The sequence below is a fragment of the Mytilus trossulus genome, chromosome 9 (assembly GCF_036588685.1).
Source record: "Mytilus trossulus isolate FHL-02 chromosome 9, PNRI_Mtr1.1.1.hap1, whole genome shotgun sequence".
NCBI classification, from domain to species: domain Eukaryota; kingdom Metazoa; phylum Mollusca; class Bivalvia; order Mytilida; family Mytilidae; genus Mytilus; species Mytilus trossulus.
The window spans coordinates 39,052,560-39,078,698 of record NC_086381.1 but is presented as its reverse complement, the minus strand read 5'-3'; the positions used below and the strand labels follow the sequence as shown (position 1 = coordinate 39,078,698).

Here is a 26,139-nt window from a genome sequence, read left to right as displayed (position 1 = left end):
ATTTATTTATGATGATCAATGTTTTAATCTAATTTTTAAAAGATCTATAACAAGAGTTATACCATATTGAGAAGAGTATGTAGCTGATTTAAGTTGTGCTGCATCATGCCATACTCTTTCATCTACAGAGGTATATATTCCATCTGGTAATGTCCCACTGGACAACCCTACACTCCATTCAAACCTAAAATAGAAGATCAATGCAACTTTAATGGATCAACTAAATAAAATCAAATGAGACCAAGGAAATGGCTGATACCCAAAGTAATGTCTGACTATTGTAGTAGTAAAGATTGCAAAATTCTATTTAATTGATGAAATTCTAACCAAGTTGGTTCCTCAAATATCACAAACAAACAGTATGCCAAGAGTTGTCAACACTGCATTCTCCCCAGTCTCATTTTCAACTAATACTATCATTACTTAGAGTATCTGATTATATACTTACCAAATATTGTGGTGCTTTTCCCTATCTCATAATAACCCCCCCCCCCCCCCCCCCCCTTGAGTACTGTATCTGAGGATGTACTCATCATTGAGGAGCTATTTCTTGTCTCATTATAAACTGCCAGTATCCCCTGAGTACTGTACCTGAGGATGTACTCACCATTGAGGAGCTATTCCTTGTCTCATTATAAACTACTAGTATCCCCTGAGTACTGTATCTGATGATGTACTCACCATTGAGGAGCTATTCCTTGTCTCATTATAAACTGCCAGTACTCCCTGATCAGTACAGTATCTGAGGATGTACTCACCATTGGTGAGATATTCCTTGTCTCATTATAAACTGCCAGTACCCTCTGAGTACTGTATCTGATGATGTACTCACCATTGAGGAGCTATTCCTTGTCTTATTATAAACTGCCAGTACCCTCTGAGTACTGTATCTGATGATGTACTCACCATTGAGGAGCTATTCCTTGTCTCATTATAAACTACCAGTACTCCCCGATCAGTACAGTATCTGAAGATGTACTTACCATTGAGGAGCCATTCCTTATCTCATTATAAACTGCCAGTAGGTCCTGAGTACTGTATCTGAGGGTGTACTCACCATTGAGGAGTTATTCCTCGTCTCATTATAATCTGCCAGTAGGCCCTGAGTACTGTATCTGAGGAAGTACTCACCATTGAAGAGCTATTCCCTGTCTCATTATAAACTGCCAGTACCCCTGAGTACTGTATCTGAGGATGTACTCACCATTGAGGAGCTATTCCCTGTCTCATTATAAACTGCCAGTATCCTCTGAGTACTGTATCTGAAGATGTGATTTCTTGGTCATCCAAACTATAACCATTGACATCATAAACTTCTATCAGATCATTTGGGTTGGCTGAAAAAGATTATCCATGAGTTATATATAAAATTAAAACAATATAAATCATCTTATGACTTATAAATTATTGGCATTGATTTTTTGGGGGGGATTTGTCTTTTGAATTTTTGTTGTGGTTTATGATTACCCACCAAAAATGGTATCCAAGGAATGTGAATCCACAATAGCAGGATATTATTATACCTGGACTTCCACCTGACTAAACCTCTTCATCATATATAGTAAGTCTTACCAGCTGTTACACTGTTACATATAAGACTTGGATCATATGAACACTTCTGGTCCTGTGGAGCACACACACAATGTCCTATACAGGAGAATGTCACACAACGTCTAATTAACTCTAGTGAACCACCAGATTTTTTATTAAAGGCTGAGTGAATCATGGCACTTCTTAGTCCAACCTAAAATAAAGTATAGTATACAAATGTAATATGACTGTATAAACGTGAAACTAAAGTTTCAATGGTGAATGAACCATAGTATCATTTTATAGTAAAAAATAAATCAATTAAATAAGGCTGATTGGATTAAGCACAAGAAGGTTATATATGCAGGCTTGCCTTGACCACAGGTATTCTCAGTCCAACATAGATTAGATGTTAAAAGAATTAAGTGGCTTGCAGCACTTCTTAAACCATGATAGCAATCAACTCACATCTTCTTATTTCTATATCAAAGTTAAACCTGTCTTACCACGTTAAGTTAAGTTCTTATATGTCTTACCCCATTAACTGCCCAGACAGTGACATACACTGTATCATACAATACAAGGTTGAGAGTAGGTACAGTATTTAGTTGTATATATCCTTCATCATTGTGATCAGTTCCAGTTGTTGTGGTTCCATACTTTGTTGATGTGTCCTTCAAAAAAATGGTATTTTATTTGTTTGCCATTTTTTTTTATTAAAAAACTGATGACATTGTACTTAAATTTTAACTCTTTAACTTTAGGCCAGCATACAAATTTGTATTGGATCATTGTCAGAATAAAACTTATTCTTTTTCCATTAGTGCTTCGTATGGTTTTATATCATGTTAAACCACTTTATATTGCTAATCCTCATTCAAATAAAGAAAAAAAAAACACAGTGATTAAAATTCTATAACTGAATACAGTGGATTCATTTATTTTTGTGGGTATCAATTTTCTTGGATGGGAGAAACTTGCATTTTTCATGGATATTTGATTTCGTGGTTTTTGCCAATCTCTGTATACAATTAGCCTATGGTATGATTGTAATACGTTGAATATTTGAATTTGTGGTTCAGCTGTACCCAAGAAAACTACAAAAATTGGTATCCAAAGAATAATAATGAATCCACAGTAGATTATAACTGAATATTAACTTACATCTGTCAAATCATCTTTTAAATAACCGCTCCCTACTGTAACGTGATAATAATCTATCCCTGAATGTATGTCTGAGAATCCTAGCCATGCTAAATACAATGCACGACTGGACCAGGTCATGTGACCATTTTCATGGCGTGTTAAATTAGCCGCATGTTCTGTGTCCACAGCAAACATTCCTTTTAAAAGTATGAATAAAAGGATATCAATTTTGTAAGAGAGCTGTCATAGTTTTTTATGCCCCACCTACAATAGTAGAGGGGCATTATGTTTGCTTGTAAAATATTTACTAGCAATATGTCTTGTGGCAGATTTTACAGTATTGTGTTCTGTCTCCTACTTTCATGTTGCTTACGTGAGGGAGACATAAATTAGTAACGTTAGCGACATTGGGACATGTCACATGAGCAACAACATCTTTAAAAGTTAAAATGTATGCACACAGTGATGTTTAATATATGCCTGGAGTAATAAAATTGTACAGTCTGGTTTAGAATTTCTAAATATACAGAATGTCATTTGCAGGTGTACTTTATATCAAATGAATCCACAAGAAACCAATTCGTAATAGTAACATTAGCAACATCTACTATCATGACATTACGTTTTGTTGCGAACGTCTTTTTGATGGACGGAATATATTTAAGGTCCTCTTGTAACGATATTACATACAACTTACCTTCTTTGCTTCCCCATCATGTGAAGGAACTGACTCTGAATCTATTTCTGCAAAGGGCGATATCGTAACTCCTATACAGGAGAGTTACAGATCTAAATATATGTTGCTCACGTGACACTGATTTGGACGGAAACCTCGAGCAGTAACGTTCGCAAAAAATAAAACAGCCAATGATATTGATTCCTCAAGTCCTTTGACCCCCTTACGTCATCCAATTTTAATATGATTGCTATTTTCAATTATTTATAAAACCAGGGATAAAAATAACTTCAATGGGCTGTCTGAGAACCAACAAGAAAATTGCGATCGTGACATACCACAATGGACGGAAAAGACGTGACGTTAGCAACAATATTATTTAATTACCTTTTTTAGCCTTTACCAATAAAAATCTGCCTTAAAGTTATGATTGAAACACAAAAGAAGACTTTTTATTAAAATATAAGTCCATGTTATTAGGCTCCACTTATAAATAATACTTCAAAATTCCACTCCAAATAAGCTGGATGTCAGTAAAGTAGGTCATGATGTCTATTCCATGTCCAATATTTTGAAATTAAAAACCCTCTAATTCTAACAAAAAACACAAACACAGAGTAATTTTTATTTTTATTTACTCAGAAAGACACATTTTATTCAATAACATAATGCATTACTCCATTACACAGTCTGTTTCACAGTTTCAGCAATTGCTTTTTTGATGGATACAAAAAAACAACAATTCCTTCTTATTGTAAAATCTGCCTTGTGCAAACATTTTACAAGGGAGCAAAATTGAAATGTAAATAGAAGTCAATAAAAGCATAACTGTTAATTCAGTTTAGGAAAATGTCATACTTAGTTCATAATATGTATATTTATAACTAATATACAAAGAATAAGATATTTTGCTTATATGTGTTTGTAGCAGACATAGCAAATGCCATGAAAATTTAGTCAATAACAAGAATGTGTCCAAAGTACATGGATGCCCCACTAGCACTATCATTTTCCATTTTTAATGGACCGTAAAATTGGGGTCAAAAGTATAATTTGGCATTAAAATTAGAAAGATCATACCATAGGGAACATGTGCATTAAGTTTCAAGTTGATTGGACTTCAACTTCATCAAAAACTATCTTGACCAAAAACTTCAACCTGAAACTTGCACTTTCATTTTCTATGTCCAGTGGGCCGTGAAATTGGGGTCAAAAGTATAATTTGGCTTTACAAATAGACAGATCATATCATAAGGAACATGTGTACTAAGTTTCAAGTTGATTGGACTTCAGTTTCCTCAAAAACGACCTTGACCAATAACTTTAAACCTGAAACTCGCACTTTCATTTGCTATGTTCAGTGGACCGTGAAATTGGGGTAAAAAGTATAATTTGGCTTTAGAATTAGAAAGAGCATATCATATGGAACATGTGTACTACGTTTCAAGTTGGTTGGACTTCAGTTTCATCAAAAATGACCTTGACCAATAACTCTAAACCTGAAACTCACACTTTCATTTGCTATATGTTCAGTGGACCGTAAAATTGGGGTGAAAAGTATAATTTGGCTTTAGAATTAGAAAGATCATATCATAAGTAACATGTGTACTAAGTTTCAAGTTGATCGGACTAAAAAATCAGCTTCATCAAAAACTAATTTTACCAAAAGCTTTAACCTAAAGCGGGACAGATGGACGAACGAAAGGACAAATGAACAGACGGATGAACAGACGTACAGACCAGAAAACATAATGCTCCTCTACTATCGTAGGTGGGGCATTAAAATATCTGGAAAATTTTAGTCTAAATCAAATACTAGTACATATTTATCCCTTTAATCTGTGTGAGGCTTATTGCATTCATCTGAATCTTGAAAACTTACAAACATAGGTGCACGATAATTTGTCATAATTGTATTAAATAGCTTCATAATTAATAAACAAAAAATTCATACTTTGTTTGACAAATATGGAATACAAAATTCAGCTACTGTTTATGAAAATTTGCAAGTAAATGATGATGACAAAAATATCTGTGTACACCAGAAAAAGCTAATTAAATGCCTTCAGCATGTTCAGGTTCCTCTAGCACATTAATTTTTTTTTCATTTGTGAAGCAAATCCAAAACTTATTGGTATCCTCAATTGCCTTAATTGTAGAACGAGTGTTATTTAATCTATCAAGAAACTAACAGATTCAGTTGAATTTTAGATATGGCATATCATTTATTCCTAAAATACCTCTTGATGGTGGAGTTGTGTCTACAAACATTCCATTGGAGACACTTGTGGTACAAAGTTGTGCTCCATTACAGGCTATCAATGTCACATAATATGTAACACCATCATGTAGTCTCAGATTAGTAAATATATAGTTCCGTACGATCCCATTTACCTGCAAACACATAATATACATGCATAATATATAAAAATAAAAACTATTGATTGTGTAATCTTTTGTTTGCTTGCTTAATAGCTACATGAACTATGAAATCATTATGGGCTAAGGTACTAACTTCTTTTGAATGTAGTCAATAATTAGGCAGGGAACCAGTAGTGCTGTTAAAAAGCCTACAGTTAGCCTTACTGTGCAGGGGCAACAATATGAAGGCCTCTACCAAAACTCTTATATCTTGGCTCTAATTGCTGTCAATACTTTCAGATGTTAATCATCCATGTTGAGTCTATTTTTTAAAATATGTATCAAGAAAGACTACTTTAGGTTGCAGGTCCAGTTGAAGTCATAATTTGGTGAAAATCTTAAAAGTCTGTTTGATTTAAAGGGACTTATTTGACCTTTGGTGGATAGTTGTGTCTCATTTGCAATCATACTATATCTCTTTATTCTTTTATTATGTAGACCTCTATACTCAAAACAACTCAGACCGAAAAATATTTTGAGGTTTATATGTTCACTAGTACTGAAGTCTCTCTAGGCAAACTCAAGTAAGACACATCAATGATAATCAAAGTGCATTCTTGCTTCATTTTTATCAGAGAAAAATCATTTCATTAACATAGTTATCATTAATTTCTAACAAAGCAACATAAAGAATTTAACATTCTACAATAAAATTAAGGTATAAGATAAATTTGTTATCACAAAATGACAGTTATTTATGTTCATAAAATATTTTTTTATAACATTAAACAGTCTATTATTTGAACTTGGGAATTATTTTTAATTATGGAATTTGTATAATTTCTTGTGCTTTAAAATTTTTAATAAATTCCATGTTTATTTTGTATTTTTATGTTCTGTGCTTCGCACAACACTTCCTATTGCAAAGAAGATAGTACATTTTCAATAGAATGTACTGTGCAGCGCACAACACTATCTGTACAAAATACATTTTATGGACAGTGTTATGAACAGCTCAAAACAATATAATACAAAATTAACATGGAATTTATCAAAAAATTCAAGCACAAGATATTTTGCAAATTCCATAATTAAAAATAATTCCAAGTTCAAATAATAGCCTGTTATTAATAAAATTGAGAATGGAAATGGAGAATATGTCAAAGAGACAACAACCAGACCAGAGAGCAGATTAAGTTTGTTTAACATTATTAACATTATCCTCAAATTGCAACAAAGTTTTAAGTCATATTTACTAACCTGAACAGAGGACAATTCAAACTGACCACCAATATGAGACTTGACCGATAGATACTGCCTTTCTATATGTGATTGAGTATCTTCAGCAGTCCATTCTACTTTCATAGTAGTCCTATATATCTGTGTTAGTCCATTTAGACCAAAGTTCTGAGGGAATGTAGGACCAGTAATTACAGGGACTGTATCATCTACCTTGAAACCATTGGAACTAGCTTCTGACCACAAACCTAGAAATATTGGCAGATAGGTATACAAATTAAGAGGGTGGCACATGTGCTCATTTGCCAAATCGAGATTTCTTTTGACTATTTTTTAAATTCCCATTTTTATAACTTTTACCCAGATCACACTTTTACCCATAATATATACGTGTTCATAATCTTGAATGAGTATCATATGTGATTATATTCTTTTAAATCATTTGAATGCCAGTTTTTAGGTCTTTAGTTTAAATGATAAAGAATTTAAAAATTTTGGTCAACACCTGTCCTGGCTATTATCCCCAAAAATCAGAACAGTTGTGAATTGACAGGATGATGTCATACCCCTCAATCAATATTTCAGTTTTGTGACATTTTCAAATTATATTTATTATATACATCATACTACACAGATATCAAAGGAGTAGGGGCAATAAGGCCCTTATTTGGCCCAAAAATTACTGCAAATTTAAAAGTTATCACACATAATCTTTAAAGTCATATGAAACGAGTGAGTTGTGAAAAATAATATTTGTCCAATTCTTGAACCAATGCATGTATACATCATAAACTTAGTCCTCTGTGCAGGATTTTATCAGTATTTTCGCAAATATATCATATAATCGTCAATTTTTTTCTCTCTGTTTGTTATGATTTAACAAATATGGCTGCTCATTAAATGCTGTGTGTTAAAGCCAAGTTTTACCAATTGTCACCTTATAGTAAACAAATCACAAAAAGCATGGGTATTGAGCACATGTTTTACATGTATAATCAGATATTTGTTTATTTCAATGACAGATCCGTGCGTATTTTGGTCACCAGATTTTTACGAGGAGGGTTACGCTCGGGTCACTATGCATACGGAAAATATGTCAGCGAAATTGCTTCCTGGAAGCAAGCAATTAAAAAAAAGTAAACTTTTTCTAAATGTGGACAAATTAAAGAATTTTCCTCAGAAAAAAGTATATGTACATAAGTTGTATAATGAAAACTATCCATTTAGTTATAAAAAACATATGCCTATTTTTTTTTAATTTGAGGTTTCTTATGACTTTAAATACTGAAAACTTGACTAAGGTATAAGGTACTAAGAAAAACAAAACAAATTTGACATTGAACAAGTTACCATGGCAACAAATCATGACCTACTTTGCATATTTTGTTAAATTTCGTGATTTTCCTTGTTTTTTCATCAAGTTTTAAGTATATTTCAGATTGAAAAAGTATGTGCGCACCCAAGAAACAACTTTATATTTGATGAGATTATGCCAATAGATAGAATAAAGCTTCTGTTAAATTATTTTGTTGTTTCTCGGCTGCGCAGGATGTTTCCACAACGGAAATAAAGACAGAAAACTGCATAAATTCTGTATTTTTCATCGATTTTGTAAAAGCAGTGTATATCATGACGTTATTGTGACGTCATCAGAGAAAAATCTTTTTTCATTTATATTTCTTGACCCTATGCATTTCTAAACATTATGTGTCAATTTGAAATGGTTATCAAACATTTTATTTTCTTAGGCCAAAACTAGGCCTTAATGTCCCTACTCCTTTAAAATAATCATATGTATGAATAATAATAAGAAAATGTTCATAAGAAAACTGGTGAATAATTCAAAACTTTTGTTGGACTAAAGTTATTTTTATGGAAATATCTTGTGTAAGAAGTGCCAAATTCTTCTTTCTTCCTTACCTGCTCTGTTGTAAACTCTAACTGTAATATAAATTGTCTTCTCAACTGGTAACAATGGGGACAAATTTGGGACAGCAGCAACCTGCGTTATATGGAGCTCCACTGGTGCCATGACATCATCTCCTCCTTTTGTTGTACCTGCCCTCCATACATATTTTTCTATACCAGATTGTGGGTCTTGGAATCCATACCATTTGGCTGATATGTAAGACCTGAAACAAAAGATAAATATTTGCTTATTTAGTTAAGAAACACTACATGCAATGAAAATAGGACTAATATAAATAAGACTAATCTAAATAGGACACTAATCTACATAGGACTAATCTAAATAGAACTAATCTAAATAGGACTAATCTAAATAAGACTAATCTAAATAGGACTAATCTAAATAGGACTATTCTAAATAGGACTAATATAAATAGGACTAATATATCTAGGACTATAAATAGGACTAATATAAATAAGACTAATCTAAATAGGACTAATCTAAGTATGACTATTCTAAATAGGACTAATCTAAATAGGACTTATCTATATAGGACTAATCTAAATAGGTCTAATCTAAAAAGGACTAATATAAATAGGACTAATCTAAATAGGACTTATCTAATTTTCAGCTAGTAGAGAGACTTTAAAAGGTTTTAAAATGTACTGCTAAGTGATGTTGCCTTTTTATTCTAAAGTTTGGCCTCCACTGGGAAGGGCTAGATAAGTTTTATGATATATATTGTCAGCCTTGGGAAAACAGGTATAAAATCTCGCACAGCAAAACCATTAATATGTAGTGGTTTGTTTATGTCATGACAGCTGGTATGAATAAGACAGTTTGAAGTCCTAAGCATATGAGTGAAATCATGTGAAAAAGTTTTGTAACTCTTGATAGACACCCTGTGTACAAAACCAGTTGACATTTTCTATTTACCTTAAAGACTGATATTGTATGTCAAGGTACCCTGTTCCGTCCTGCACAGATCCAGCTTTTGGTGGACTATTGTCTATAATGACACCATCTGATGACATAGATGTACACAGTTCTGCTGTGTTACAGGCTGTTATACTGACATAGTATTTTATACCAATACCCAAGTGTACATTAGTCAGCTCAAAATCTGTAAAATAAATTGTAATGCTGTTATAATGGATACTTAGTCTAATCAAATTTGCTGTAACAAACAAATGATCATCTTCAATTAAAATATAGAGCTTGTTTGGCTAGTTTTCTTTTACTTTATAATGTCATTGAAATCTTATAGAAATTAAGCTTATGTCAAGAGAAACAGTTACTTGGATAACTATTATGAGGATTACATCACATACCTGCCAACTTAACAAAATACCCATGGGGGTTTTACGTGCAAGATTGCTCTTGTAGTCCTATAAAACCTTCAAAGGGGCGTTCAAATGTATTTTAATGTTGTTTTTTGGCTTCTTCATACTTTTATAAGAATATAGCAATTATAAAACTACTGTTTTCTTTAAAATTGTCGAAAAAAAATACTCTTACAAAATTTCCATTTGAGAGCTTCCATGGGGGAATTCCCCCGCAAATATTGACAGTTGGCAGGTATGACATCATTGTTTTAATTTCTGTTACAGCATCTTCTTTAACAAGAATGTGTATCCACAGAACAATTTGCTCAGTACATCATATCATGTTCTTTGTTGAGAACAGCTAGTACTACAGAAAATATATCCTTGCATAAATCAAATACTGTGGGGGAAATATTATTGGTGGGATACAAATGTTCATGCATGGATTCAATTGGTACAGGTAAACCCAAAGTTTAAATATTCAATGAAATATAAATTTTCTATAAGCTTCAAAGCAGACTTCAGCAAAAATTCATTTTTTCTGTAATCCATGGAAGTTGATAACCATCAAAATAAATGAACCCACATAATGTACACATTACCTTGTACAATGCCCAGTGCTTGTCTACGCAGTACATCGTCACACAGGTCACATGTCCCAACACTGACGTAATACTCCTGTATATGAGAATGAGAATCATGGAAACCTTGCCAATACCCATACAGGGTTTTAGTCTCTGTCTGATAGTCTATATCCTTTACATCACCAGTCATGTGACTTCTCTTTCCATCATAAACATGTCCACCAGTAGGTGGCGTTGTATCAACGACAAAGGCCCAGGATGTAGCAACAGATGATAATCCAGCATTGTTGAAAGCCTAAAATTGGTTTCAATTTTGAGTGATACTATCTTAAGAACAATTATTTAAGCAACATATATTATATCTAAAATATTGCAAAAGTAACTCATAAAATAATACCCCTGATCTAATACTTATCTTAATATACGAAGTCTTGACATTGACTATGTAGAAACTTATTTAAATACAATTTTCTACATATAGATATAGGATGATGTGGTGTGAGTGCCAATGAGACAACTCTCCATCCAAATAACAATTTTAAAAAGTAAACCATTATAGGTCAATGTACAGCCTTCAACACAGAGCCTTGGCTCACACCGAACAACAAGCTATAAAGGGCCCCAAAATTACAAGTGTAAAACTATTCAAACGGGAAAGCCAACATTCAAATCTATATAAACAAAAATAGTCTATTAAATCTAATGGTTAGTAACAATGACAAAACCATTAGTATCCTTCAAGGTATTTAAAAGTTCTGTGTCTGACTGAACTTATTTGAAAATACTTTTGTGACCTGGATCACAACTGTATCTGTGAATGAAGTTCCCTTTGAGGCAATTTTTCTAATACCATATAATTATTCCTAACATAAGAAGTAAAACTAAATAGGATATGAAATTGAATTAAAATAAATTACCAGAAATCTTTCTAATAATTTTGGGTCATAACAAAACATGATCTAAAATGAATGAATATTTTCTCCATTAATTTCAGTTTGCTTCCTGTACTCTTTTAAATAAATAATATCTTATATATCATATAGATATTTTAGAGATAGCTTTGCCTCATTTTTTCAACCTTACACTATAAAAAATGCATTTTATATTACTCATAAATAGTATTCTGAGAAACAAAATCATGCAAATACCTCTACAGTAATATAATATGAATGACCATCCAGTAAATCTAATGGTGTATTTGAGTGTCCACATTCTTCTCCAGTGACCATAGCTCTGGACATGATGTCATAGTACCCAGGCTGAGATCCAATGTACCATTCATAGTGATTTATACCACTCTCTACATCTTCAAATACTGATGTCCAACTGTAATGGTAATAATTCAAGTTTAGTCAAAAAAAAATCTACACTTCAAGGATAGTAAAAATAAAATACATACTTCAAGGCTAGTAAAAATAAAATCTATACTTCAAGGCTAGTAAAAATAAAATCTATCTTCAAGGCTAGTAAAAATAAAATCTATCTTCAAGGCTAGTAAAAATAAAATCTATCTTCAAGGCTAGTAACAATAAAATCTATCTTCAAGGCTAGTAAAAATAAAATCTATCTTCAAGGCTAGTAACAATAAAATCTATACTTCAAGGCTAGTAAAAATAAAATCTATCTTCAAGGCTAGTAAAAATAAAATCTATAAAATCTATCTTCAAGGCTAGTAAAAATAAAATCTATCTTCAAGGCTAGTAAAAATAAAATCTATCTTCAAGGCTAGTAACAATAAAATCTATACTGTATTTTCATGAATATCATAAACTTAAACTTCTGTAAACCAACTAATTTTCGCGAGGGATTTATTTTTGGGACTTTCGTGATAAGAAAAATAATGCGAATATAAATCGTCGTGAATAAGTAAATCTTTAATAAACTACATCAATTAAATGAGAAAATCGCGAATTTAAAAAGCTGAGAAATGGAAGTAAATTGGTATTAAGCAAAATAAAGTATACGCGAAAATAAGTTGGTTTACAATAGTCCTTTCCATAACAGGAAAATTAAAAAATGACAAGAAAAAAAAATTGTTTACTTACCATGCCTCCACTTCTCTGGTTGATGTGATGTGACGACCCACTAAATATATAGGTTCATCAGACTTAGTAGGTTGGGTATAGTCTACTATAACTGGATTGGAAGTCTTAGTTGTGCTTCTTCCAGCAAAATCAGTGGCTGTAAATGAAATATAAAATCCAATGTCTGAGGCAAGAATTTCTCAGGTTATATTGTTAATAAATGTTAATTATCTTGATAACATTTCAACTGAAAGGACAAAGCTCTGACATTAACTTAAAACTCCTGAATGGACAAAAATCATAAAGAGGTCCATTACAACTGTCTGTTATAAAATTGTATTTAATTTCAAACTTAGCATATTTTATTGTCAATACTAACATTGATAAAAAGGTCATACATAACTTTTTGATTTAAGAACTCTGCAAACTAAATGTAAATCTACTTTTTAAGTACATGTATTACAGAGTATCATAAGATACAGTACCTGTAACAGTGGCATAATAGATAAATCCATTTTGTAAAAGTAGACCATGGAAGGCCTTGTGATTGACCACTCCTACACTCTGCCATGCTACAACATCATTGGCTCCCTCAGATGTACCTAAAATACAAACAAAATTATATTGACCACTCCTATACTCTGCCATGCTACAACATCATTGGCTCCCTCAGATGTACCTAAAATACAAACAAAATTATATTGACCACTCCTACACTCTGCCATGCTACAACATCATTGGCTCCCTCAGATGTACCTAAAATACAAACAAAATTATATTGACCACTCCTACACTCTGCCATGCTACAACATCATTGGCTCCCTCAGATGTACCTAAAATACAAACAAATTTATATTGACCACTCCTACACTCTGCCATGCTACAACATCATTGGCTCCCTCAGATGTACCTAAAATACAAACAAATTTATATTGACCACTCCTACACTCTGCCATGCTACAACATCATTAGCTCCCTCAGATGTACCTAAAATACAAACAAAATAAGAAACTAGAAACAAATATGATTGAAAACAATAAAGGCCAACCTTTTAATTAGACTAGGGACATACACATTAACAAATTGGCAGGGTCAAAAAAAATTATGTACACTCAACCTTCTCCTCTGACAAAACAAACAGTATGTCATAGTGTCCAGAAATCTCATTAGTTCATGTACATACTTTATTATTTGTAATCTTGCTGGTCAACGCATCAATGCATTTGAAATGTCAAAATAATTCAGTTCAAAATGACAGAAAAGCATATTACTTTTAGTATTAAATTTCATGTTTTAGCCTTCCAATAATTCTTTGATTGAGCTGCTTTCAAATGAATGTCTCAAACTTACCAATCCCTACAGTGTAGTCCATGATACCAGTAGGATTTGGTCCTGTCCCAAATTCATCCACATCTATAAAGGACTCCCAGTTAACATACATCTCTGTGATTGAACTCTGTAAGATCATTGGAATATGATAAATTTCTGAGTGTGCAAGGGGCCATAACTCAGGATTAAAAACAATCAGGATATAACAGGCTATTATTTGAACTTGTAATTATTTTTAATTATGGAATTTGCTTGATTTCTTGTTATTAATATTTTTAATAAATTCCATGTTTGTTCTGTACTGAAATGTTCTGTGCTGCGCACAACACTTTCTATTACAAAGAAAATAGTATATTTTCAATAGAAAGAACTGTGCAGCGCACAACACTATCTAACCAAAATATATTGTATGGAAAGTGTTATTAACCGCTCAAACGATTATAAAACCAAATGAACATGGAATTTATTAAAAAATTTAAACACAAGTAATTATACAAATTCCATAATTAAAAATAATTCCAAGTTCAAATAATAGCCTGTTATATGTTTATAAGGATATAACATTATTGCAGCAACTCATTTGAAAAATAAATCTAACAAGAAGAAATACTTTTAAGTTCAGAACATGTCATTAATAACTCAATTAAAAAATAAATATTTGTGCTTTTGTGAGTGTCTAATCTTTAGAATGATATTTCAGGAAGTATTTGTGATGAAATATTTAAATCACAGAAAGAGTATGTTTCTTTGTTAACTTATCAACACAGTTTCATTCATTATGTTGTCGATGATATATCCAGGTCAAGTTAATTCAGGCAGGGCTAAGGTATTTAACATCACAAGGCTGTGGTGTGTTACTTTATGAACATCTGATTAGAGTTATACAGACAGTAGGAACATCAATAATACCTGGTATCTAACACTAGGACTATGAGAGATCCAAACTGCTCCTGCTGTTGGTGGTGTCAAATCCACCACAACTCCATCACTACATGTACTGACCGCTGCTAACTCTTCAACCCAGGTATCACGGTCAATCACCTTATAATCAGCATGGACACATACAATGTAACGAGTACCATGTACTAACTCTCCAGCAGAAAACACTTCATTCATATACTCATGTTCTACAATACAAGAATAGAAAAATAGGATGAAATTTATGGGAATTACAGAACTATTTTTAGAGGATTTTTTTCCTCTGATAAGTTCCATCAAATAAGTGCAATTAAAACATTTCTATGTTGCATGATGCTTTAAGATTATCAAGAAAATAAATCATGATAGTATATGTCAATGTGGCAGCAACCAGACAAGAAAATAAAGAGGTAGAGGCACGGAGGGGTAACTTCGATATATTTTTGGTAGGGGTGTGCCATTTTTGCCTCAAAAAACGTACCCATTTTTGTATAACATTCACTGAAATTCAGTACCTAAAGTTATATAAATATTTAAGAAAAAATGACCTATACTTATATACAATATTTAAAATATGACCCATGTTTATATAAGCACTAACTTATCATCACTCATAATTCATTTAAAATATACCAGCTACTCTAAAGTTTTTATATATGAATTGACATCATTTGGTGCACATATATTTTATCGTTTTCAATTGCATATTTATATATGATATGTGATCATACCCCAAATCAATATACAGTTATCAAATGTAAATGCATTTTAATATAGGATGTCATTAAAAAGGAGGGTCATTTTTATATAAAATCTCGCAAAATTATGACCCATATTTTTGGCACATCCCCCTATAATAGCCACACATACCCAATAATAGGAAGTTACACCCCCCGTGGGTAGAGGTTATTATAAATATTAAATATACATGCATACAGTAGTTATAATTTAATAATAGAAGGACCATATCTTTAAAATATTTTGACAAACCTCTTCTATAAGCATTGGCTTATGAACTATTGAAAAACAAAAACAAATTTCTGTAAGAGGAGATTTTTAAATTTCTAATATACTTTATTTCATGCAAGATGACGCCATCATATATCAGATTAGATATCTATCTTGAGTTAACAGTAATTAGCAATATGTATCTTTACAAAATCAGTACCTTTATGGAGATCAGTAAACACACACAAAACAGAGAATAATACCCTGTATATTATTTTCAAGGATAACTAGAATTTATCAAATAAATGTTTTTCCAATGTGGATATGACACTGCTTACCTTTTTTATTGATTGTTATAAAAGGGGGTCTCATTGGGGGGTTCCGATCCCGGATCCCGCTTACTGTTTTATCAGATTCCTGTATCCCGCTTACACTATAAATGTAAGCAATTATCATTTTTTTGTCATTTCCCGGGTCCTGCAAGACCTCATTTCCCCTTTCCACGCCACAACAATTTGACTTTCATGTGTCACACTTACAAACTAGAGGCTCTAAAGAGCCTGTGTCGCTCACCTTGGTCTATGTGAATATTAAACAAAGGAAGCAGATTGAAAATTGACTACAAAGGTCAATAACTCCTACAGGGGTCAATTGACCATTTCGTTCATGTTGACTTATTTGTAGATCTTACTTTGCTGAACATTATTGCTGTTTACAGTTTACCTAAATCTATAATAATATTCAATATAATAACCAAAAACAGCAAAATTTCCTTAAAATTACCAATTCAGGGGCCACAACCCAAAAACAGGTTGTCCAATTCATCTGAAAATTTCAGGGCAGATAGATCTTGACCTGATTAACAATTTTACTTCATGTCAGATTTTCTCTAAATTATTTGGTTTTTGAGTTATAAGCCAAAAACTGCATTTTACCCCTATGTTCTATTTTTAGCCGTGGCGGCCATCTTGGTTTGATGGCCAGGTCACTGGACACATTTTTTAAACAAGAAACCCCAAAGATGATTGTGGCCAAGTTTGGATCAATTTGGCACAGCAGTTTCAGAGAAGAAGATTTTAGTAAAAGATATATAAAATTTACGAAAAATGGTTAAAAATTGACTTTAAAGGGCAATAACTCCTAAAGAGGTCAACTGACCATTTTGGTCATGTTGACTTATTTGTAAATCTGACCTTGCTGAACATTATTGCTGTTTACAGTTTACCTATATCTATAATAATATTCAATATAATAACCAAAAACAGCAAAATTTCCTTAAAATTACCAATTCAGGGGCCGCAACCCAAAAACAAGTTGTCCAATTCATCTGAAAATTTCAGGGCAGATAGATTTTCACCTGATTAACAATTTTACCCATGTCAGATTTTCTCTAAATGCTTTGGTTTTTGAGTTATAAGCCAAAAACTGCATTTTACCCCTATGTTCTATTTATAGCCATGGCGGTCATCTTGGTTAGTTGGCGGGGTCACCGGACACAATTTTTAAACTAGATACCCCAATGATGATTGTGGCCAAGTTTCAAATAATTTGGCCCAGCAGGTTCAGAGGAGAAGATTTTTCTAAAAGATTACTAAGATTTACGAAAAATGGTTAAAAATTGACTATAAAGGGCAATAACTCCTAAAGTGGTCAACTGATCATTTTGGTCATGTTGACTTATTTGTAGATCTTACTTTGCTGAACATTATTGCTTTTTACAGTTTATCTCTATCTAAAATAATATTCAAGATAATAACCAAAAACAACAAAATTTCCTCCTTCAGAGGAGAAGATTTTTGTAAAAGTTAACGCAGGACGACGACGGACGACGACGCCGGACGACGCCGGACGCCAAGTGATGAGAAAAGCTCACTTGGCCCTTTGGGCCATGTGAGCTAAAAATCAACAATCCGGCGTCATGATTAGAACCCAATGAGACCCACATAACAGTAAAATACACAAACCTGTTGTACCACATCGTATCTGATCACCATGTGAACAGGGATTAGCTAATGAAAGGGTACCAGTCTGTCTATAATAGGTTGCCACACCAACACTTTTGCCATCCAAGATGGCATATTTATATTCTCTGTGACGAAGAGTAGGCCAGACTGCTGATATAATGTTATTATATGGGGTATAATCTACATCAGGTACAGTCCACAGTGCATTCTTTACAAGGACTATTTCATTACCAACTCCATCTAAAACAAATTATAATATTTACTTTCAAGCATTGCAGAAGCAGTATTTTTTTATGTTTTCATGCCACCTCATGGACCGTAGTATGAAAATATTGAAAATAGCCACAAAAAAAACCCCGATAATTTAGAATTCAAAAAGACACTAAAATATTGTTTACCTGTTAACAATTTCTATTTGATAAAACGGAACTCATAGTTTTTGCTCCAAAACACCGAGTGAAGGACCTTTCAAACATGAATCTCAATTTTGGTGGAAACATTGTTAGTAATGCTGAGTGTGTAAAAAACCTAGACATTTTTTTTGAGAAAACTTTGACAATGGACAAACAAATTAGTGCTATATCAAAATCATGTTTCAATCAGATCAGAAACATTGGACGAATTCGACCTTTTATTACCGAAGAAGCATGCAAAACATTAGTATGCTCCCTTGTAACCTCTCGTTTAGATTATGGTAACGCATTACTGTATGGACTCCCAGCAACATCTATTCAAAGGTTACAACGAGTCCAAAACACAGCAGCTAGGGTCATTACAAGGAAGAGGAAGTTCGACCACATAACACCAACCCTTAAGTCTCTCCATTGGCTACCTGTAACATACTGATGTCAGTATAAACTTCTAGTGTATGTGTTCAAGGCTTTGCACGAGGATGCACCGGTCTACCTACGAGAACTCGTTCAAATATACAAACCAATGCGAGCACTAAGATCTGAAAATTCCATGATTTTAACAACGCCACGTGTAAGAACTAAAACATATGGGGAAAGAAGATTCGACAAAGCAGAAGCCGTTCTGTGGAATGATTTACCAAGTGATCTACGAAACATCCATTGTGTGAACGTTTTTAAGAAAAATTTGAAAACTCATTTATTCAGACATGCTTTTTATAGTTCTTAACATTTTTCTACATCATTGTAATTTTGAATTTTTAGGATATTACTTATTTTGAATTTTAAACTAAGTATACTTTTGTTGGTTATTTTAGATTTTTTTAAGCAAATATTTTGAAGTTTTAACTTACTTTTATTGGTACCGATTCAATATCTTTTTAATTTTATCATGCCCATTTTATATAAATTTTATTGTTTTATCAATACTATATTTTTCAATTGTTTTTGTTTTAAAAGATTTAAACATGGACTTTTATATTTTATTGTTAATTCTTATATATGTATATGGAAATATATTGTAAAGCGCTTAGGGTAATTTTAATATTATATAATGCGCTGTTATAAATACTGTATAATAATAATAATAATAATAATTCTACAAAAATACATTAAGCTTATTTCAATCTCATTTCAAATTCTAAAAATTAACCAGACATTTAAAAACCTCTTTGCTTCAAAGCAGAAATCATAACATATCTAAGTTCATTATATTGGTGGAGGAATCTAAAAAATAATTCTTCCAGAACTGCCTACCTGAAATGAATTGTGTATTTTGACCCATGTGCCACTTGCATTGAGTTATAAAGTTAATGTTACACAAAAAACAGGTTGCATTATAATTGGCTTGTTTACTTCTGTAATTCTAACATTTAGAAAACATTATTGTGACAGCTAACCAGATAATAAACCTACCTACTAAATCAGGAGCACCTTTAGCATCAATAACAATATTAGGAACAATTAACTTAGGGTTGAATACATCACATTGCTTTATTTCTGTAGTAAGAAGTACAGCTTTACTCTAGTAAATCCTCTAATAGAAATTCTTTTATATTTAGAAAACATTATTGTGACAGCTAACCAGATAATAAACCTACCTACTGAATCAGGTGCACCTTTAGCATCAATAACAATATTAAGAACAATTAACTTAGGGTTAAATGCATCACATTGTTTTATTTCTGTTGATACTAAGGAGTACATCTTTACTCTAGTAAATTCTCTAATAGAAACTCTTTTACATTTAGAAAACATTATTGTGACAGCTAACCAGATAATAAACCTACCTACTGAATCAGGTGCACCTTTAGCATCAATAACAATAATAGGAACAATTAACTTAGGATTAAATGCATCACATTGTTTTATTTTTGTTGATACTAAGGAGTATATCTTTACTCTATTAAATCCTCTAATAGAAATTATTTTACATTTAGAAAACATTATTGTGACAGCTCACAAAGATAATAAACCTATCTACTAAATCAGGTGCACCTTTAGCATCAGTAACAATATTAGGAACAATTAACTTAGGATTAAATGCATCACATTGTTTTATTTCTGTTGATACTAAGGAGTATATCTTTACTCTATTAAATCCTCTAATAGAAATTATTTTACATTTAGAAAACATTATTGTGACAGCTCACAAAGATAATAAACCTACCTACTGAATCAGGTGCACCTTTAGCATCAATAACAATATTAGGAACAATTAACTTAGGATTAAATGCATCACATTGTTTTATTTCTGTTGATACTAAGGAGTATATCTTTACTCTATTAAATCCTCTAATAGAAATTATTTTACATTTAGAAAACATTATTGTGACAGCTCACAAAGATAATAAACCTACCTACTGAATCAGGTGCCCCTTTAGCATCAATAACAATATTAGGAACAATTAACTTAGGATTGAATGCATCACATTGCTTTATTTGTGTAGATACTAAGGAGTACATCTTTACTCTGTTAAATCCTCTAATAGAAACTCTTTTACATTTAGAAAAATCCATTTCTCCTGTCAAGGTCACATCAAAGGTCACCTGAAAGAAGACAGGTAAAAGTAAAATACAATGTGCTTTTTAAATGTGTTCATTTTTTACACAAGCATTTCAGAGATAATATTTAAAAGTAGTGGTTTACCATATGTAACTAGCAAGCACTTGCTTTTTAAAAGTCCCTTACTACATAAGTTGAATTTCTTCAAATTGCAGTAACTTTCAAATTAATAACATACTGCAGAAAATAGGCTCTTTATAAAATTGACTTTGACTGTCTAATCCTCTTTAAAATATTTCTTTCAGGTAAAAAGTCTCGAAATGTATAAAATTCTCAGACAAAATCAAACTGAATGGTTAAGAGCAATGATAATGTATTATACCTATATATCAATGTACCGATACTGTTCTATACATTATACAATGGATTTTGATAGTAAAGTGAGGATAGCATATATCCAGTTTTCTTTATCTTGCAAACATTAAGTTAAATTCCTTTCATTTAGTATTCTAATTTAAATCTAAGTGTTTAATTTGACTGAAGAAAAATACTCTGAAAACATGTAAGAACTTACTCTGAAAAATAATGAAATGCCGATAGCCAACTTACTATATCTCCTGCAGGAACAGTTACTGCTGTCCAGTTTGTATAAATATTACCCATCCAGGAATTATCAGTTATAGCATATTCATATTTGTCAACTGCATCATACTTTTCTGTATCATCTCGGATGTCAGGATCGTAAAAGTTTCCCAAGGTAATGCTCAACTATTAAATAAAGACATAACAGAAATAATAATAATATCACCATTTTTGATAGCAGGTCAACTTTTCTATATATCTGGTTGCTTATGAGCATGTCTATTGCTTAAGAACATATGATTTCTGTTTTTTGATTTTTTGAATTCTTAGTAGTTTCCTTTTGTATTATATCCAATATCTTTTATTCCAATATTTCTGAAAAGTCAATTAATGAACATCAATTAGGTCCAAGGACACAGTTATCGTCCTTTGGTTTTCGTTGTCTACGAATGTAGTCCCTAGTGTAAACAGTGTATAACTTGCATGTTTTATTTGATACACTTTCCCAATTTATTTCTTGATATTAAATGCATGAAATAAGAAGAAGGGGGATGCAATTACATGTTTAAAAAATTTGGGTACTGAATCTTTATGTAAAGTAGTGATTTGGTCCAGTTCAAAAAGGTCAAATTTTATCACGTCTGAAGCTGTCAAACTGAATTTTAAGCCCCCTTAACACAGGTCAATATTTTGAGTTAGAGCTGGTAGAAATTTCTATAATTTTGATATAATTTGTCTCACTGGTAGTACACTACACTGTAAAAATCTTTTTGAGAAAGAGCAGGTGCGATTTTTTTAATTTGAATTTATTGTCTAAAAGAAATGCACTACGAAATAACTGTGTTCTCAGGCCAATATACTATTTCAGTTTGCAAACTACATGGTTTATATTACCAATAATAATGCTAGTTTTAGCAATTATACTTGTTTCAGGAATTAATGCAGACTTTGGTAAAAACCACATAATAAAATTGGTACCCACGTAAAATAAATGAATCAACACAATGCATCAATTTCAAAAATTTAAACTAAAACCAACTGAAGTAGATTATTTCACAGATTTGTCTTGTTCTTACCTTTTCAGGACTTCCATCTTGATGTTCTACACTAAAATTTCCTGTTATTGGTGGGTTGGTTATGATCATAACGCCATCTGTTGACAAAGGTCGGAAACAGGTCTGTCTAGCACACAACTTTAGAGTGGTACGGTACTTATACCCTGGGATCATAGTGAGTTCATTGGCACTAACACTATAACTTGTAGAATTTATGTACTCATAGTTCCTAAACACAGTCCAAGTGGTTGCTGGAAAGAAATAAAACATGTCTGCATTAGAAAAAAAGATCCTCCATTGCAAAAATTAATGAACTGTTATTGATCCCAAAATCTTAACAAAAATATCCATAATTCTGTGAAAAGGTATTTCACCTGTATACTTTAGTCAAATTTTTAGTGATACACCAATAAATATAAATATGATTATATATGCTATCATCAAACCTTACTGCAAACAATACAAAAAGCTAACTCTATCATATAAGGTAATAATATCTAATATCAACAGAAAAAGGCCGGTCTTTCTAAAAAATTTATATGAAGAAACAGCTTAAAATTCATATTCAAATCATTTTGTCTATCAAATATTCCCCCTAAATCACCAATTCATAACATCTAATTTTTCAGAATACCGTATGCGGGTTATATTAGCAGAGTGTAAACTATTGCTTATTTTTCGCAGATAGAACAAAATCACCAAAATAAATTCCGCCAATTTATAAAGTGCTCATGCAAAGGTATTGATGAAAGTTTTAAATTCCCCAAAATATTAACCATCAAAATATTTCGCATACCTTGGCTTATTCAATAAAAATCACAAAATTTACACTCACGAAAATTAACCTGCTATACGGTAGTTATCATACTTTAAAACGTATCTCACCAGAAACTTGTGACCTCTGTTCAACCTTGAAATAAGCATCAGGCGTGTACAATTGAAGATCTGATGGAATATTCCAATAAGCACTCAGGGTATTAGTAGAGGATTGTACATCTATGTCATCTTCACATGGTACTCTATGGTCCTACAACAAAAGCAAGAGGCATGATTATATGACATTGGGAAATAGATATCAAGTTCTTATTTATACTTGTGAAACCAAGTCTGACTGCATGATTATCATTTTAGTCGGGGACGATTTTTTTTATTTTTGTGTACTGTCATGTATATAATTCAACCATTCACAATCTTTTTCCTAGGATTTTTTATTGTTTCCTTCAGTCAATTTCAAAAACTTTATTCTAATCTCCATTTTTACATGTTTGAATGTCATTTTTTTTTTTTTTTATCTCCGGCGAGTTTAACTCCTTCAAAAAAAAATTCCACAGTTTGTGTTGTTGAAGGACGTTCACCTGAGATATTAATTTATTAATTATTGTAATACTTAGTACCCCCAGTACCGTGTAATTGATTTTGCAGGCAATTTGTTTTGTATACAATCCGATATTGCAATGCAATCAATGATTTTTTACAACAAATCTCTACTGGTCCATCAGACTACCCGCTTACAAAATCTACTGGTCCGACAAAAATTCTACTGGTCTCGGACCAACTGATCAGCCCAAATAACCCCTGCTTGTAGTACAGAGAAAGATAAAATCTGACAGAAAAATTAAAGGCAGAGAAGTGACTTTAAGTTACTGCAAGTTCAGAAATTTTTGAATGCATTTATTATAGTTTTTATAGAATAGACAAAAATGCTGGTTTCATTATTGCAATATCAGGAAAATTTCAGGTAAACAGTTATATGTATCAGAGATCAGAATGCCAGTTTTTATTATTGCAATTACCAAATAGTAGCATTATTCGCCTTTATAAAAACCTTACAATAATTTCTGAATTTTCAGTAATTATTGGTAATAAAATATCTATTATACTCACATGCTCATGATGAGAGAATGTTTGACCTGAAAAAAGATAAATTTAAACTTAATTCAGGATCTGAAAAATATCACTCATTTACATCATCAAAAAATCTTTTAAAAACTGAATTGTAACCATAGAAAATACTTTAAATAAACATACTATTGATTCATCAGTTAATTTTTCATATTTTATTGTATTTAGATGTGCACCAATGCTTATTTACCTTTACCCATCAAATCCGTAAAAAAAATGTGCAAAATGAATTATCAGAAATCAACAGGAAAATTAACAAAAAATGTCACAATTTTCTTCACTCTAAATTTTTTCAACTGACCGGAAATATATTGTATAACTATAAAACAGTTAGGTTTTACAATAAAACATATTAGTTTCATTTATACTTACTAGATAGATTGCAGGGGGTACCATCGAAAATTGTAATCCCCAATAATGTCTCATATTCTGTTACTATGACAACTCCATCAGATGATACTGAAGTACTGCCGACTGATGTTACCGCTGTCACAGTAAAATAATATTTCTGAGAGAGAAAAAAAATTATTATCAATATTCTTTATATAATGATCAACTAATGTTATGTGACATAAGAACGTAATTTGACCTGCGACATAATGACCTTAGAGTGGGGTGCTCATTTTCGCCACATCTTTTCATGTTTTTTACAGTTTATGTTCAGGTCTAAATGTTTTTAAAGAATACTGATATTTCTATATGAAGATAACTTCAAATGCAAAATATTCTTAAGCTTGAAAACGTGTTTGTTTGAATATAATCATCTGAAAAGTTAGATTAAAGGGTGTTTGAAATTTCCTGATTTTTTGTCAATGGGGGACACATATTCACCGTTTTTACACATCTATTTAAAACCCAATAACTGCAGCTTTCAACATGATTGATCAAATCAATTTCATTATAGATGAATAGCAGACATTTCAAAGGTGTTTAAAGAACTGAAATTCAGGGCATTCAGTCAAAGAATAACTTAGAAATACTTCTTTGAATTCATGTTTTTTCTTCAGGAAATTGGTCGAAAATTGTTGTCTATTTTTTATCCTTTTCAGTAGGTGCCGCAATTTTGTCTCAGTTTTAAAAAATAATCATATTTGTTATATAATATCATTTACCGAGACAAGTCTTCCATTTCAGCCATCCTTTGAAGTTTTTACGCCTCAAAATCATAAAACGGCAAAATTGTGTCCCCGGCGAATATGGGCGCCCCACTCTAGGCCACATTTAAAAGAATGTCTGTTTCCCCTCCCCCGGGTCTACTCTTTGTAAACAGCCCAGGCAGGCAGGTAATTTTTTTTTTCCAACTGGATGTCATGGATGGTTTGACTTGTCCACTGGAGGCCACTTATCAGTTTTTAGTGCTCAATTTTAGTGTATTTATTTAGATTATCAATCCTTTTGCTTTCAAGTACTATTCAAAATATGCACATTTAGTGCATAAAACTAATTCTAATGTAGCATTAAAGTGTATATTTACTACTTTCTGATTTGACAGTTATTAAAGCTTTTATCAATAACATATTAATACATGTATGACAAGGTGTAGATTCCAAATTGCCATAGTTTGTTGCTTGTTAAACATGTATACTGTATTCAATTCCAGGATATTTACCCTGGCACAAAAATCTCGAAAATATAAAACTGGAAATAACATTAAGAAAATCAAACTTTGCAGTTATTATTTATATATGTATTTTATATAATAATACATTTAAAGTGTCTGACTAGAACAAA

General features: G+C 31.9%; 1 protein-coding gene across 1 annotated transcript in view; it reads right to left on the bottom strand.

Moving 5' to 3' along the window:
• LOC134684607 (uncharacterized) overlaps nucleotides 1–26,139 on the bottom strand; it is a 67,765-nt gene that overhangs the window by 23,437 nt on the left and 18,189 nt on the right. The window contains exons 14-35 of the mRNA XM_063543906.1: nucleotides 24,781–24,916; nucleotides 24,391–24,416; nucleotides 23,392–23,533; nucleotides 22,528–22,757; nucleotides 21,479–21,637; nucleotides 20,724–20,913; nucleotides 17,954–18,193; nucleotides 15,033–15,250; nucleotides 14,145–14,250; nucleotides 13,280–13,396; nucleotides 12,816–12,951; nucleotides 11,919–12,096; nucleotides 10,789–11,065; nucleotides 9,798–9,984; nucleotides 8,873–9,084; nucleotides 6,974–7,200; nucleotides 5,593–5,746; nucleotides 2,695–2,873; nucleotides 2,067–2,204; nucleotides 1,573–1,744; nucleotides 1,205–1,337; nucleotides 63–184 (exon numbers count right to left, since the gene is read on the bottom strand). Of these exons, the coding sequence (XP_063399976.1) occupies nucleotides 63–184; nucleotides 1,205–1,337; nucleotides 1,573–1,744; nucleotides 2,067–2,204; nucleotides 2,695–2,873; nucleotides 5,593–5,746; nucleotides 6,974–7,200; nucleotides 8,873–9,084; nucleotides 9,798–9,984; nucleotides 10,789–11,065; nucleotides 11,919–12,096; nucleotides 12,816–12,951; nucleotides 13,280–13,396; nucleotides 14,145–14,250; nucleotides 15,033–15,250; nucleotides 17,954–18,193; nucleotides 20,724–20,913; nucleotides 21,479–21,637; nucleotides 22,528–22,757; nucleotides 23,392–23,533; nucleotides 24,391–24,416; nucleotides 24,781–24,916 (3,679 nt within the window). The remainder of the gene's footprint in view (nucleotides 1–62; nucleotides 185–1,204; nucleotides 1,338–1,572; nucleotides 1,745–2,066; nucleotides 2,205–2,694; nucleotides 2,874–5,592; nucleotides 5,747–6,973; nucleotides 7,201–8,872; nucleotides 9,085–9,797; nucleotides 9,985–10,788; nucleotides 11,066–11,918; nucleotides 12,097–12,815; nucleotides 12,952–13,279; nucleotides 13,397–14,144; nucleotides 14,251–15,032; nucleotides 15,251–17,953; nucleotides 18,194–20,723; nucleotides 20,914–21,478; nucleotides 21,638–22,527; nucleotides 22,758–23,391; nucleotides 23,534–24,390; nucleotides 24,417–24,780; nucleotides 24,917–26,139) is intronic.